Raw genomic sequence first — 13,403 nt, 5'->3', positions numbered from 1 at the left:
CCCAGAAAAAGAGGATATGGAGGAGAGAGGTTTTCTCCCTCATTCCTCTGGCCTGTTCTTGAGTATGGAAAAAAAATTCCATATGTGCAAGCCAGACAGAGGAAGGTGGCACTTAAACAGTCCTTGCGGCAAGCTGAGCCTAACAAAATTGAAACAGGCATAAATAATAAATAACAATGATTTCCTGTCAGATGTCTGTCATATACAATCTTTGAGGAACTGGACTCTTTGTTTTTATCAGAAGGGTCTGACCATTAATGGGTCAGGATGAGCCTTACCTGCAGCCATAACTTGTTCTTCACTGCATCCCTTCCTGTAGCAATGCACTGAAATGTTGCATTCTGACCTGCATTGACCTCTACATCCCCCAGCCTCAAGAAATGAGGAGATTTATCTGCAGAGATAGGTAAAGCAGAAAGTTACCAAAGGGTTCTCTCAGTCACATTTTTTTAAATCCCCTCCCCCCAAAGATACACAGCATAGAGTCTTTGGGGCATAAGAAATTCATACATGGAAGAAAAAAAAAATTGTTTTAGCTCAGTAGGAAGTACGGCCAAATAGGACGCAAAGAAATTGCAAATCTGAATTTCAATAATTTGAAATGTGAAAACTACTGCATTAATAACACAAGGGGTCAGATTTAATTAGCTATGTGTCATGGTAGGTTGGGGGAATGTGGAGTCCCTGTCAGTAAATATCATCTGCATTGCAGACATAGCATTGTTTGAACCAGTGACAAACCTTTTTATACTTTCTGCATTGCCTCAGGGAAAGCTCTATGACAAAACTCTGTGTATGAAAAAAATGGGTTGAAAAAGGCACTGACAGCAGATAAGGTATGGGTGTATTATGTATTAAGGCAGTGTTTCGCAATCTCAGTGTTTTTCAACTTCAACCTCAATTTTAAGCTGTGTGTACTTCAACTCCCAGAATTCCACAGCCAACCCACATATCTATAGTTACTGAGGTTGAAAAATACTGCATTAAGGTAAAGACTCTCTCAGGTAGAGCCTAACTTCTTGTGACTAGATGGAGATATCCACATAGAGGGTTTTTTGTTTGTTTGTTTGTTTGTTTTTGCAAAAATGCAGATGCAGTTTGTCATTATCTTCTTCCAAGTTTCTGGGGAGGGGGGGGTTTCAATCTAGACTGTAGGTTTGAGATTTCATATCCTACTCCTAAATTACTAAGGATTAGGGATAAGAAATACTGACATTATGTTTAGTTTAGTTTCCACAAACTCAGTTTCACTTGTTATTACACTCTTCCAGAGCATGCACTGATTATAATGAATTTCTCCAAGTCTGTCTGTGAGGCATCTTGGAAACTTCAAACAATTAAAATGTACAAACATCCAAAGGATGTCAGGTCCTAGAAGCACATTTCTCCAGAATTTTATAGCTGCATTAATATCTTGCTAATTTTGATGGCTAAATCAAAGACTTATCATTATTAACACCTTCTCATTACTCAGATATTTGACTTGGGGATCAGCACAGTGGAGGTGGTTGATTGAGTAACATCATATCCAGGGGTGAAATGTAAAATTTGATACTACCGGTTCTGTGGGCGTGGCTTGGTGGTGGTGGGTAATGTGACTGGGTGGGCGTGGTCACCTTTTTTTTTTTCCCCCAACTTTTCAAAGCATTTTTTCTAATGCATTGAAAAGCCTCTCTGCCGATCAGGCAACTCAGCTGATATCATCAAAGGCTTTTTGAAAAATGCCTCTCTGTCAATCAGGCAACTCAGCTGGGATCGTCAGAGAGGCTTTTTAAAAAATGCTTTGAGAAGCCTCTCTGATGATCAGGCAACTCAGCTGGGATCGTCAGAGACTTTTCAAAGCATTTTTTTACCACCTCTTCGGCTAAGAGGTTGCAGAAAAAAATGCTTTCAAAAGCCTCTGACGATCCCAGCTGAGCCACGCGATCATCAGAGGCTTTTTTTTTTACTTTTAAAAACATTTTTTCGTCAGAAGAGGTTGTAGAAAAAATGCTTTTAAAAGTAAAAAAAAAAAGCCTCTGGTGATTGTGCGGCTCAGCTTGGCATGGTGGTGGTGGTGGGGGGGGCAGGGATTTTTGCTACCGGTTCTCCAGACCACCTGCCGCCATCGCTACCAGATCGGGCGATCCGGTCCGAACCGGGAGCATTTCATCCCTGATCATATCCCACCTCCCCCGTTCGACCCCCAACCTCCCCATATGTTCTTAGATTTTAATTTTTGGTTTTAATTTATTTATGTTTTAAAGTGAAGAGCCATGGCAGAGCAGTGGTTAGAATGCAGTATTGTAGGCTAATTTGCAGGGGTTTGATCCTGACTGATTTAAGATTGACTCAGCCTTCCATCTTTCTGAGGTTGGTACGATAAATTGAGGACACAGATTGTTGGGGGCACTATGCTGACTTTGTAAACCACTTAGAGAGGGCTGTAGGCTGTAAAGCACTCTGAAGCGGTATATAAGTCTAAGTGCTATTGTTATTGCTATTGTAGATATATATTTTTATGACTGTGAGCTGCCCAGAGTTACCTTATATAAGATGACCCGCCAATAAATTTTATAAACAAACAAACAAACAAACAAATAAATCCTTGGCCCTATTGGGGAAGAGCTAATGTAACTTGCTTTGGCTCTACTGGTGCATATAACCTGTTAGCCCAACAGGACATATGAAACTTTAAAAACCCAATGCTTTATAGGTCAGGACTATTTTCACTATAGCAGCTTTAGTAACAGAATCTGAATACTTCCTCTCCCCCCTTCCACACACACACACTTTATCTTTGTATGAACTAGGCAGGAGCTTGTCTGAGATGTTTAGTTAAGTTAGTTTCAAGCCCCACTTATCTGACCACTGTCTTGATAGGAGCTTCCTTCGGTCCTTCAAGACACTTAGTGCAACCTGGGGATCTACCCATAGGCTCTATCTTCTGTCATGTGAATTTCCAAAGACATGGCCCCAAATAAAACAACTGCAAGATCTGTCAGTAGAGAAACAGCCACCCATATCCAAAAACAAACATTTTTCAGAACTGTCACAATACATTTTTAAAATAGGATTTATCAATTGTTATTACCTGCTTTTATTATTGGGAGTAAAATGAATTTTAAAAATCCAGCTCACAATAAAACTATTAGATACCCTTTATTTCACTTTAATTACAGTTGAGTGAGGGAGAATCACTGAATTGAAATAATTATGTGATAACAAAATAACGTTTATGACTTTGACATTCTCTTCTTTTTTTAACACCTTAGAAAAGAAAAAGATAGAAAAACAGTGGTTGCAGCAAGACACCAATGGCTGAGTAATGAAAACACTAGTCTGACAATATTGAGCCTCTCTTAGAAAAGACAGAGAAAAGTGTGCCTCTTAATCATTTCTTACCACAAGGGTAGCTCAAAACCTGGATGTCATCAATGGCAATGTAGCCATTTCTTCCATCTGAGACTTCAGCCTCAAATATTACCTGTCAAGGAGAAAGAAGAAATGTTTACAACACACAGTGCAATGGAATTCCCATCGGTCTGGCACGAGGAGTGCATTTTCTCATTAAAGCCAAATGTTCTGCTATATTTCACGAACAGATTTAATCTTGTTCACTGCTTTTTATTTATTCAAAGATTAAGTTCTTAATTAATACTTGTCAATGCTCACTTTTCAGTGGCCTGTTATGCAGAATTTACAATTTTAAAAAGAGCTAGAGTTCCCAGGTAAAAGAGACAATGGTTTTTCAGCTTTTTTTTCATGATATTGTCTAGGAGACAATCCTTCCAGAGTGACAGTGAAAGTAAAACCTGAATTTGCCTGCAGCTATTTTTATTCTTTGCTAAGCATGTGATAAAAATGTCACACAAAAAATAATGAAGGCATTGGTATTATACTATGGGCAGTAGCTTGGAATTAGTCTACTATGAATAGTCCTTATATGCCTTTGACTAGCAAGGACTAAGAATTTTCATGGAAAAGTGAGGGTGCACATTTAGGCAATGTTACTTAGGGATTTTGTGGTAAGAATGGACAAATTTTACCTGTAGTACCATTTCCTATGCTTTTTTGGCAAATGCCCTGGCCTTCTTAAAGAGCTTTTTAGGTAGCAGAAAGAAGAAAGTATAAAGAAGAACGGGCAAAACTTTCTCTTCCTCCTTCTTTTCTCCTACTAAGAAATTCCTAAATCTAAACTTTATCACACCATATTAAAGTTTATCACATTCAACTTAGATCTATCCTAATGTAACACCTGTTCTGAAAACTTAATGGACTGTATATACCATTCTGATAGCCTCCATATATCCCTTCCTTCAACTGCTGAGCACTAGGCCCCAGATATCTCTTAAAATTAATGTGCTGTACATTGTCATTCAAGTACAAAGGGTCTGTAAATTTAATTTCTGGTAGAGGGTTTGAACCCCCAGTACAACACCTGGCTATTGCCTAACAATCCCCAGTAATGATGAAACTGATAATATTGGTAGAAATATAACTCATTATATTTAGGTTGTTTATTTATTTATATTGTGAATAAATGGGGGGGTGGTTGATGCACACTTTCTTATTTGATTTTTTAAAAGAAAAGTAAGTAATGCTTCTTTTCTTGAAAAGAATCTTCATTATAAATATTTTAATTAATTACAGTCTTGTCAAAATACATTATATGCCACATCAATAAATAATTTTTATTGAGATAATCAGGCAATCTCTGCCACCAGAAGTAGGAGAAGGCAGGAGAAGAAGCAATGGATGGAAATTAATCAAGGACAGAAACAATATGGAACTAAGGAGAAATTTCCTGACAGTGAGATGTTGAGAACAATTAACCAATGGAACAGCTTGCCTTCAGAAGTTGTGGATGCTCCATTACTGGAGATTTTTAAGAAGAATTTGCCCAGAATGTATAGAGTCTCCTACTTGTGTATGGGGTTGGACTAGAAGACCTCCAAGGTCTCTCCCAACTCCATTGTTCTGTTATCTAAATGATATAGACAATGATTCTAGAGGGAGGGAGAGAGGGAGGAGATATGAACAGTACTCTCTTATTCTCAGATAGTGCTAAATTAGATGAAAAAGAGTTCTCCCACCACTTATCAGAATCCACAGAAAACAACAAACTCTTTATATAGCATGTACATCCAAACATGCAATGTGGAAAAAATAGTTATCTTGTTTTAAAAATATTTAGGGCTGTAACAAGGAAAAAGCAAACATTGACAAATAAATCATTGGTCTTTTGACAAGCCTTACATTTATAATGAAGAGAAGGGAGATAATCCCTTTTTCACAACAGAAGTGTATTTTTTAAAAAAATAAAATAAAATAACCATGGCTGCTATGACCATGTTATTTTAGTAACTAACTGATATTTGATAGTATGCAGAATGCAATTTCCGCAATCATTACATGATCTATAGAAATTAGCTGAACATGTACACATAGAGAGAGAGATAGAATATTTATGAGACAGTCTAACTCACATAAAGAGAAAAATGGAAAACACACCTATCTCAGGTTTTTCAAAATATTATGTGTGTAAACTTTGCATCTTAACAGTTGCAATCACTTTATTCCAAAGAAATACAATCTTAATTCACACTTCTAACCCATAGAATAACCACAAAGAAAAATATATAGTATATTTATTGCAATCTTGTAACTTGGTTAACTCATAAAATCTAGAGGGCTACTGCAAAACTGGGAAATATAAAAAGATAATCAATATAGAGAAGCAAGTTTCTAAGCAAGCAAACATCATTGTAGCATCAATGTTTTGGCCACAGTAAGGGCACAGAGAACCTATTTACATTATCCAGTTGTCAAATTGCATGTATTAGATAGATCATTCTGAAGAATACTATTACAAAGAGAGTCCAGATTAAGAGACTGCACAGTTCCAAACTGGATGGGGAAGAGGGGAAGAGTTTCAGGGTAGCCACACCCTAGAATCCCTCAGGATATATTTAGTAGTTTAGAAGGTTATAACTTCAATTCAGCAAGAATATGTCCCTGAGATGTGAGAAAATAAAGGATAGGATTCAATTGGATCTCACTGTGTCATCTTTGGGTTTGGGCCTGACACAAATATAAATATAAATTCAGTATCCAGTTCCTGACATTTCTGTTCCCGGTTTCTCTTTTCTTTTCAATAAATCTGATTAGAGAAGCCTCAGTGAACATATTGTTGTCAGGTGTAATAACAAAATCCTAAATTCTTCTCCACCTTGCATATTCTCTAAGCTTATTTGCTCAATTCTTGATTCCTTCAACTGAACAGTTTTCTGTTATTCTACAATAATCTGATTGTGTTCCCATGTTTCTTCATGGGAATAAAAAGCAATCATCTCTCATTATGTATCTCTTCTCTGATATTGTGAACACTATAAAAAGTAAAGGTAAAGGTTCCCCTCACACATATGTGCTAGTAGTTCCTGAGTCTAGGGGGCGGTGCTCATCTCCGTTTCAAAGCCGAAGAGTCAGCGCTGTCCAAAGACGTGTCTGTGGTCATGTGGCCGGCATGACTAAATGCCAAAGGCGCATGGAACACTGTTACCTTCCCACCAAAATGGTCCCTATTTTTCTACTTGCATTTTTTATGTGCTTTCAAACTGCTAGGTTGGCAGAAGTTGGGACAAGTAACGGAAGCTCACCCCGATATGCGGCACTAGGGATTCGAATCTCTGAACTGCCGACCTTTCGATCGACAAGCTCAGAGTCTTAGCTACTGAGCCACCGCATTCCTATGTGAACACTATATATTAGGTCCAATGCTCTAATTAGGATTGAAAGACAGGAAGAGATATAGCCAACCCTGAAGGCAAATAGGGCTTTGTGGCCATTATGACACATGGATATTTTAAGGTCTGAAAGGCTTTGGAATGTATAGTTGCATATACAATATGCATCAATATAAAAAGTATTAAATGTGGAGAAGTAGAAGAGTCTATATGTAGTGTGGACGCAGAAATCGATACCGCTAATTTGTTCTCACAAAACTAGCTGACATAAATTTCAGTTCCACTTCCCCATATGACAAATAAATGGTTCTGACAAAACAAATGTTTTCTCTTTTGCTTCTTGCAATTTATTTTCCCCTTGCTCAGCTCTAGTATACATCATTAAGATGAGCAGAGAAGCAGAATTCAGAACTGTCCAAAACCTAATCGTCCTTATCATTTTAGCAGATCATTCAGCTGGCATATCATTTTGTTCTGTCCAACTACAGGAAGACATGGATTCTTGCTAGCTTAATTATCTGAAACTTGAGCTGTGATGTAGGTCACTCCTAATATCTGGAGTCAAGAACGTTAAAGAATTGGATGCAGAAGGGAAAGATGTCCCAGCAACATAGAAGAAAACTTATATATCAGCTTGGAAGTAAAATGAATTGTACTTTATGCTATTTTTTTCCTCTCATTCTGCTTAGCTGAAATCCTAATGCATTCTGATTCATGAATTTCCAGATTCATTTCTAGTAAGGTGATTTTTATAATTAAATGAAGGACTTACTAAAACAAATTGTTTCTTTTTCTTTGCATTAAAAAGTATTATATAGGAGTAAATAAGTAATTGTATGTATATTAATTATATTTATTAGATACCAGAAATAGGAGATATTCTGTTTAGAGGACTTGGAAAATAACTAAAAATACGGTAAGAACATACAAAAACATAATTATTTTTCCTCTTTTATAAATATAATGATAAAAGCACAATAGTTATTGTACTCAAAAGGCTGTAATTTTATAGTTGTCTGGTTCTATATCTGTAGAAGTCTAGGAAGATCACCCTTGAAGAAGGAATTCAATGGCTATTATATAAACATTATCTTAGCCAGAATAGATAGGTAGCATAAAGGAAAAGTTCAAGATTTTCCTGCTTTGATTCTCTTTAGTATAGGAAGAAAGATAAATCTCTGCCAAATTTTAAACTTCTGTCATTTTAATCTATAACAATAAAATATTTTTCTGTAGTGTCTCTTCTCTGAATTGGTTTAAGTTGAATGGTTGACAACAATTTCCACCAGCTATTGTGTTACCAGAGAGATGGTTTAGGTTCAGTGTTAAAGATGCAAAGTAAAGGAAGAAAGACCAAATATAACTAGCACTTAGCAGAATAAGATACTTTAAAGCAGAGTTCTCCAATGTTTCTGGTTTTGCGGACAGGCGGGGGGGTTGGGGGTTGGCAGAAGGGATGCTTCTGCATAAGTGGAAGTCAAGTACATGTGCAGCTTCATTTGCACAAGCAGCAGGCAAGAGCAAATTGTACAAATGAAGCACACCTGCACACATTTGCCTACCACTCGCTGCTTTGGGCAGCCCGATTCTGAACAGTTTACAACCTGGTAGTGGGCCATGACCTAGGGGTTGGGGAACCCTGATTTAAAGCATAAAATATTATGCCATTGTGTCTTTTAGAACTACTGGGCTTTTTATTAGACCTGTCTACAACACAGAGATCTTTTAAGGAAGATACACTTCTGTAATGGGAAGCAGGAAATCTGATAAATAATTTTGACACTGAAGGAGAATGGGTGGTAAAAGCATCTCAGCAGGGATCTTCCTTAATTTTAGGGGAAAGTAAAAGTAAAGGAGTGAGAAATACTTCTAGGTTTGCAAGATTCTGTTAATGTCACCTTAGAATAAAGTTAGACCTAGTATTCCAGGTTGTGCTTCTTGTCTAGACTACCTCTCAAGGTAACATCAATCTTGCAAATCTTCCCACACTTTCCTTCACTTTTACTCTCCCAAAAGCTAGGAAAGTTCCTTCTGAAATACCTTCACCACTATTCCTCCTTCAAATTCAACTTTTATTTATTGGACCTTTCTCTAACTTGTTCTTCCTCTCTCCCAAGATAACACATTTACATTGATCAAAAGAAGGAAAAACAACATGAAAAATACCACCCCACCCCCATTCTATTAAAGATTAAGACATGGCACTTTGAACAAATTATGAGAAAGATAAATGGTATGCAGGCTACAAAAAAATCATTAAACCTGGATATTCTATCAAGAATATGGCTGTTAATATACTGTATTCTTATCCATATATTTAAATGGATTGGGCCTGGGACAGACAACGTGCTATACAAATAGGTAAAGGAGAAGTTTTATACTAAAAAAGATTTTGGTGGAACAAAAGCCAAAGAGGCTTTGTGGATTTTTCATTATATACTGAAAAATAAGGCAGAAAATTACAGGCTTGCAGGCATCATGCAGAAAGTGAGGAAATATTTTAAAAAGTTTCTCCACCTAATTCTCACAGTGCCATCTAATGTCTATGTATATTTAACCATGTTTTATGGCTGTAATATTATTGCTTATCCTTCTTATCTTCTTTACTCCCTCCCCTTATTGGTATTATTATGATGATGATCATTATTCTGTTGTTTTTCATATATACTGAGAGCTTCTGCACCAGAGACAAATTCCTTCTGTGTCTAATCACACTTGGCCAAATAAAGTATTCAATTAATTCCATTCCATTCCTGTAACTGTGACCTTATATTAGTCAAAAGAGACTATTCAACCAAGTGAGCATACTTAATTGATTCTAAGAAGGCATCAAGGATTTGGCGTTTCTTTTTTTCTCCCTAGAGTCACCCCCAGCCCACTGAATGCACTTGTGACAAATAGCACAAAGCAAATATCTGATAACAACTGATAAACTAACTAAAAGTGGGCCTTAAATCCTCAAGGAAAAAGATGAGCAAGAACAAAAAAGGCCTGTCTACCTAAGCAGTTGGCACAGATACTTTTCTACATCTAACCTATCTGTAGTGAGGAGCACTGTAGCACTGGCTCACATAGCTAGGATGCTAGGTTCAAAAGTAGCAAGTTTCTTTCAGGAAGCTAAAAAGTGATAAATAGATAAAATATGTTGATGTTCATTGAAATAGTGAACAGTTACTGGTACAACATAGATGAGGAAATCCATTGCAGAGTTAAAATGATAAGAGCACATAGTTTGAATCTTAATAAAAGCCATTTATTTGGGCACAAATGCTTGAAATGCAACTCTCTGAAGTAGCATTGGGGTAAATCTAAATACTCCTTTCCCTTCTCCTCCCATCCTTCACTCCAGCTCCTGCTGAGGACATGAAAGGAGCCCCCAACTGGGCGTCCTCCAGCCAATAGTGATGTCACCAGCTAATCTTTTAATCGGGAAGTGCCTCAGCGCTTCTGACATGAGTGCAATCTGTAGTCAGCATGTACTAAAAGCCAAAAGTTTAGTCAAAGAAGTAATAACTGGTTTATTCAGTTCAATTGCGTTGATTGTATTTAAAATCCTGTGTATGTATCTCTTTCCTTTTCTCCTATTGTCCCCTTTTCCCAATAAGCACTTGTTCCCATCTAGAGCTTCACTGGTTTTAGGCGGAAATTTCTCATTACAACTCTCCTGTTAATATGTTTTCTGAAACATATGAAATGGCTTTGTAAGACTATGTGATTACAAAGCCATTTTATATGTTTCAGAAAACATATTAACAGGTTTCCTAGAGCAGGGTTAAAAGGGAAAAAAAGATGGGTAGAAAGACTAAGAATTCCTCCTGGACAGGCTAAGACGTGTTGGGAGATTTAGACTTACAGCCTATTGTAAATTTTTTTCCTAGAGAACCCTTGGATGAAGAGGGCTGCCAGGGAGGTTTAAAATTACCTTTCCTCTTTGATTTGTAACAATAGCATAAGTGACAGCACTCCCTTTTGTCTCCTTGCTAGCAGCAGGCAAATCAAGGACAAGATTGTCACATGGATATAAAAAGAAGAATAACAGCAGAAGATACTACCAGGTCTAGGGAAATGCTGAACTTTGGAGTATCAGATGGCCTCCCTCCCTCCCACTGATCCCTTACACATTCCTGCTAACAACTGCATAGAGAGGAAACACTTGAGTACATGATCATTTCAGGCAGTTCCTCCTTGAAACAGTAAACTGGGAAGGGATGTCTCAACATGCATTTTTACCTAATCCACAAAATTTTTGTTGACATAATAAAATGACTCTCCCATGTGAAACTTCCAGATAATTTTTGCTTAGCTAATTTAGAAACCATGAAAACATAATTATTTCCCTTTGAATGCTTAAGTAATGCTGTGAGGCTGGGTTTTCTGCTGACAGAACCCTGGGGATTTAAAAAAAAATATAGTAAATCAAATACTTGGGTGGAAAATTTGTAATGTAGCTTCTTAAGGATGTGCTAGTTAAGAAACACACCTCTCAGGAGATTTGAAAATGGAGTTAAATGGCCATCTACTTGATTTTTAAAGCAGTCTGATTCTTAAGAAGGTTGGTTGGCAAATGTTATCTAGTAAATTTATCTAATGATAATCAGATGAGGCAGTTTTTCCCATTTGCCATTATTTTTTCAACAGGGAGTTAAACCTGCCAAATGATTACACAAATGCATTGTTTTATTTCATCAACCCAGCTACTGAATTGTCCAGCCATAGTTACTGATGTGGGCTAGTTCTCCAGCAAATAATAAACTTCCATCCTTTCTAAGGTAGGTAAAATGAGGACCCAGTTTGTGGGGGCAATAAGCTGACTTTGTATAAAATATACAAAAGTATGAAGGCTATTGCTTAACGCATTGTAAGCTGCCCTGAGTCTCTGCAGAAGGGCGGCATATAAATCAAATAAAAAACAAAACAAAACAATTTAGACCAGGTAATAAGGAACTGATTCAAATTATAACTACTCCTCTCTCTCTTTCTTAACAACTATGAGGAAGGAAATGGACCATTCTGAAATACCCTAATTACAGGAGTGTCAAACTGGCGGCCCATGGGCCGGATGCATCATGTACAGACCATGCCCACCCCAGCTCCGTGAATGGAAACATCACCACAAAATGTCATGTGACTGCAACGTAACACCACACGTTTGACACCTGTGCCCTAATATGATAAAAATCACAGCTTTGCATTGCAAGGTTGTGATGGATCTATTGATGGGTTAGGTTAGATCAAAAGACCCCTCTCACAAGACCCTCACCTGATGTGACTCTCCCATTACAAGACCTACTGACCACACAAAGCCCTTATAAGCAGAAGAACACTAACATTGACAATCTAAATTCCACTGAAGATGTTATCTAGTCTGATAATGAAATGTTTGGAAATCAACCCACAAGCTCAAGAACAAATGTCCATTCTCATTGTGATGTATTTCCACTAAAAGCAGGTATTGGCCAAGCCAGTGTTTCTCAACCTTAGCAACTTTAAGCTACGTAGACTTCAACTCCCAGAAAGCTGGCTGGAGAATTTTGGGAATTGAAATGCACAAAACCTAAAGTTGCTAAGTTTGAAAAATCCTGGCCCAAATTATATAAGGTATTCATCTCTGGGGTGCAGCAGGATGGTTTGCACCCAGTTTGTTCCAAATCTTGATTTTAATAAAGTCCTATCATCTTCCAAAACAGCTACAAAGAACACGTGCCATAGCCATGTCATATAATATCAGCACAGTAGAGAAGGGAAAGGAGTATTTAGATTTACCCCAATGCTATTTCAAAGAGTTGCATTTCAAGCATTTGTGCCCAAATAAATGACTTTTATTAGGGTTCAAACTATGTGCTCTTGTCATTTTAACTCTGCAATGGATTTCCTCATCTATTTTGTACCAGTAACTGTTCACTATTTCAATGAACATCAATGTATTTTATCTATTTATCACTTTTTAGCTTCCTGAAAGAAAATTACAACTGTTATTGTTTCTCCGTGCTAATTGATAGTAAAAGAAAACCATCTTAAAAAGTTTCTTCCATCTTAGACAATGAATTGGAGTAAAATATTTCTAGAATAAATCAGGTTGTTTAAGGGCCCAAACCAAAGATAGAGAAGGTAGAATAGAGTATATATTTTCTGCATACTCTCAACTGCAAGCCAGATTTTCAAAATTAAGTCATCATCATAATAATAGTTCACAATTTGACTTAACTAATGCAGAACTAATAAAGTTTCTCTAGTATTCTAATCAAAGATCACTAATAGACTTGGTGGATACAAGGATAATTACAGAGTTACCCTTTTATTATAGGGTAGTGATTCCAGAAAATTGTGATCTTAGAGTTCTTGAATAACTTTAGTCCCTCAGAAAACTAAGACCATCTTGACATAGTGGTTGACAAGATAAATTTAGCACTAGTGGTTCTCAGGTTAAATATTATCTTCATCCATGGAAGAATATAAGTCTTTTAATTTCAACTAACTGGAATATAGTTCTGGGAAAAAGCAGAAGATAAAGTTCTATGTGTGTCACTTTCAGTTTCTGGGAGGAAAGGCAACATGTAAATCTATTTAGCCAAATTATCTTACCCTTTCCTAGGTTAGTGAAATCACAAACCTAAGACAGAAGACAATGAAGTTTTCTCTAAGATTGGATTTATTTATGGACCAGTGGTGGGATTCAAA

The 13,403-nt window shown here is 36.9% G+C and overlaps 1 protein-coding gene across 2 annotated transcripts in view; it reads right to left on the bottom strand.

Annotated features, from left to right (window-relative positions):
* Window positions 1–13,403, bottom strand: part of PTPRK (protein tyrosine phosphatase receptor type K) — a 376,839-nt gene that overhangs the window by 198,738 nt on the left and 164,698 nt on the right. For both annotated transcript variants that reach the window (XM_070932720.1, XM_070932721.1), the window contains exons 4-5: window positions 3,385–3,466; window positions 279–394 (exon numbers count right to left, since the gene is read on the bottom strand). In XM_070932720.1, coding sequence (XP_070788821.1) covers window positions 279–394; window positions 3,385–3,466 — 198 coding nt within the window. The remainder of the gene's footprint in view (window positions 1–278; window positions 395–3,384; window positions 3,467–13,403) is intronic.

Source organism: Pituophis catenifer, unplaced genomic scaffold (genome assembly GCF_029215685.1).
Source record: "Pituophis catenifer annectens isolate HBS135680 unplaced genomic scaffold, rPitCat1.0.hap2 SCAF_1, whole genome shotgun sequence".
NCBI classification, from domain to species: domain Eukaryota; kingdom Metazoa; phylum Chordata; class Lepidosauria; order Squamata; family Colubridae; genus Pituophis; species Pituophis catenifer.
Note: the sequence above shows the minus strand (reverse complement) of the source record. Positions and strands in the feature narration are given on the sequence as shown.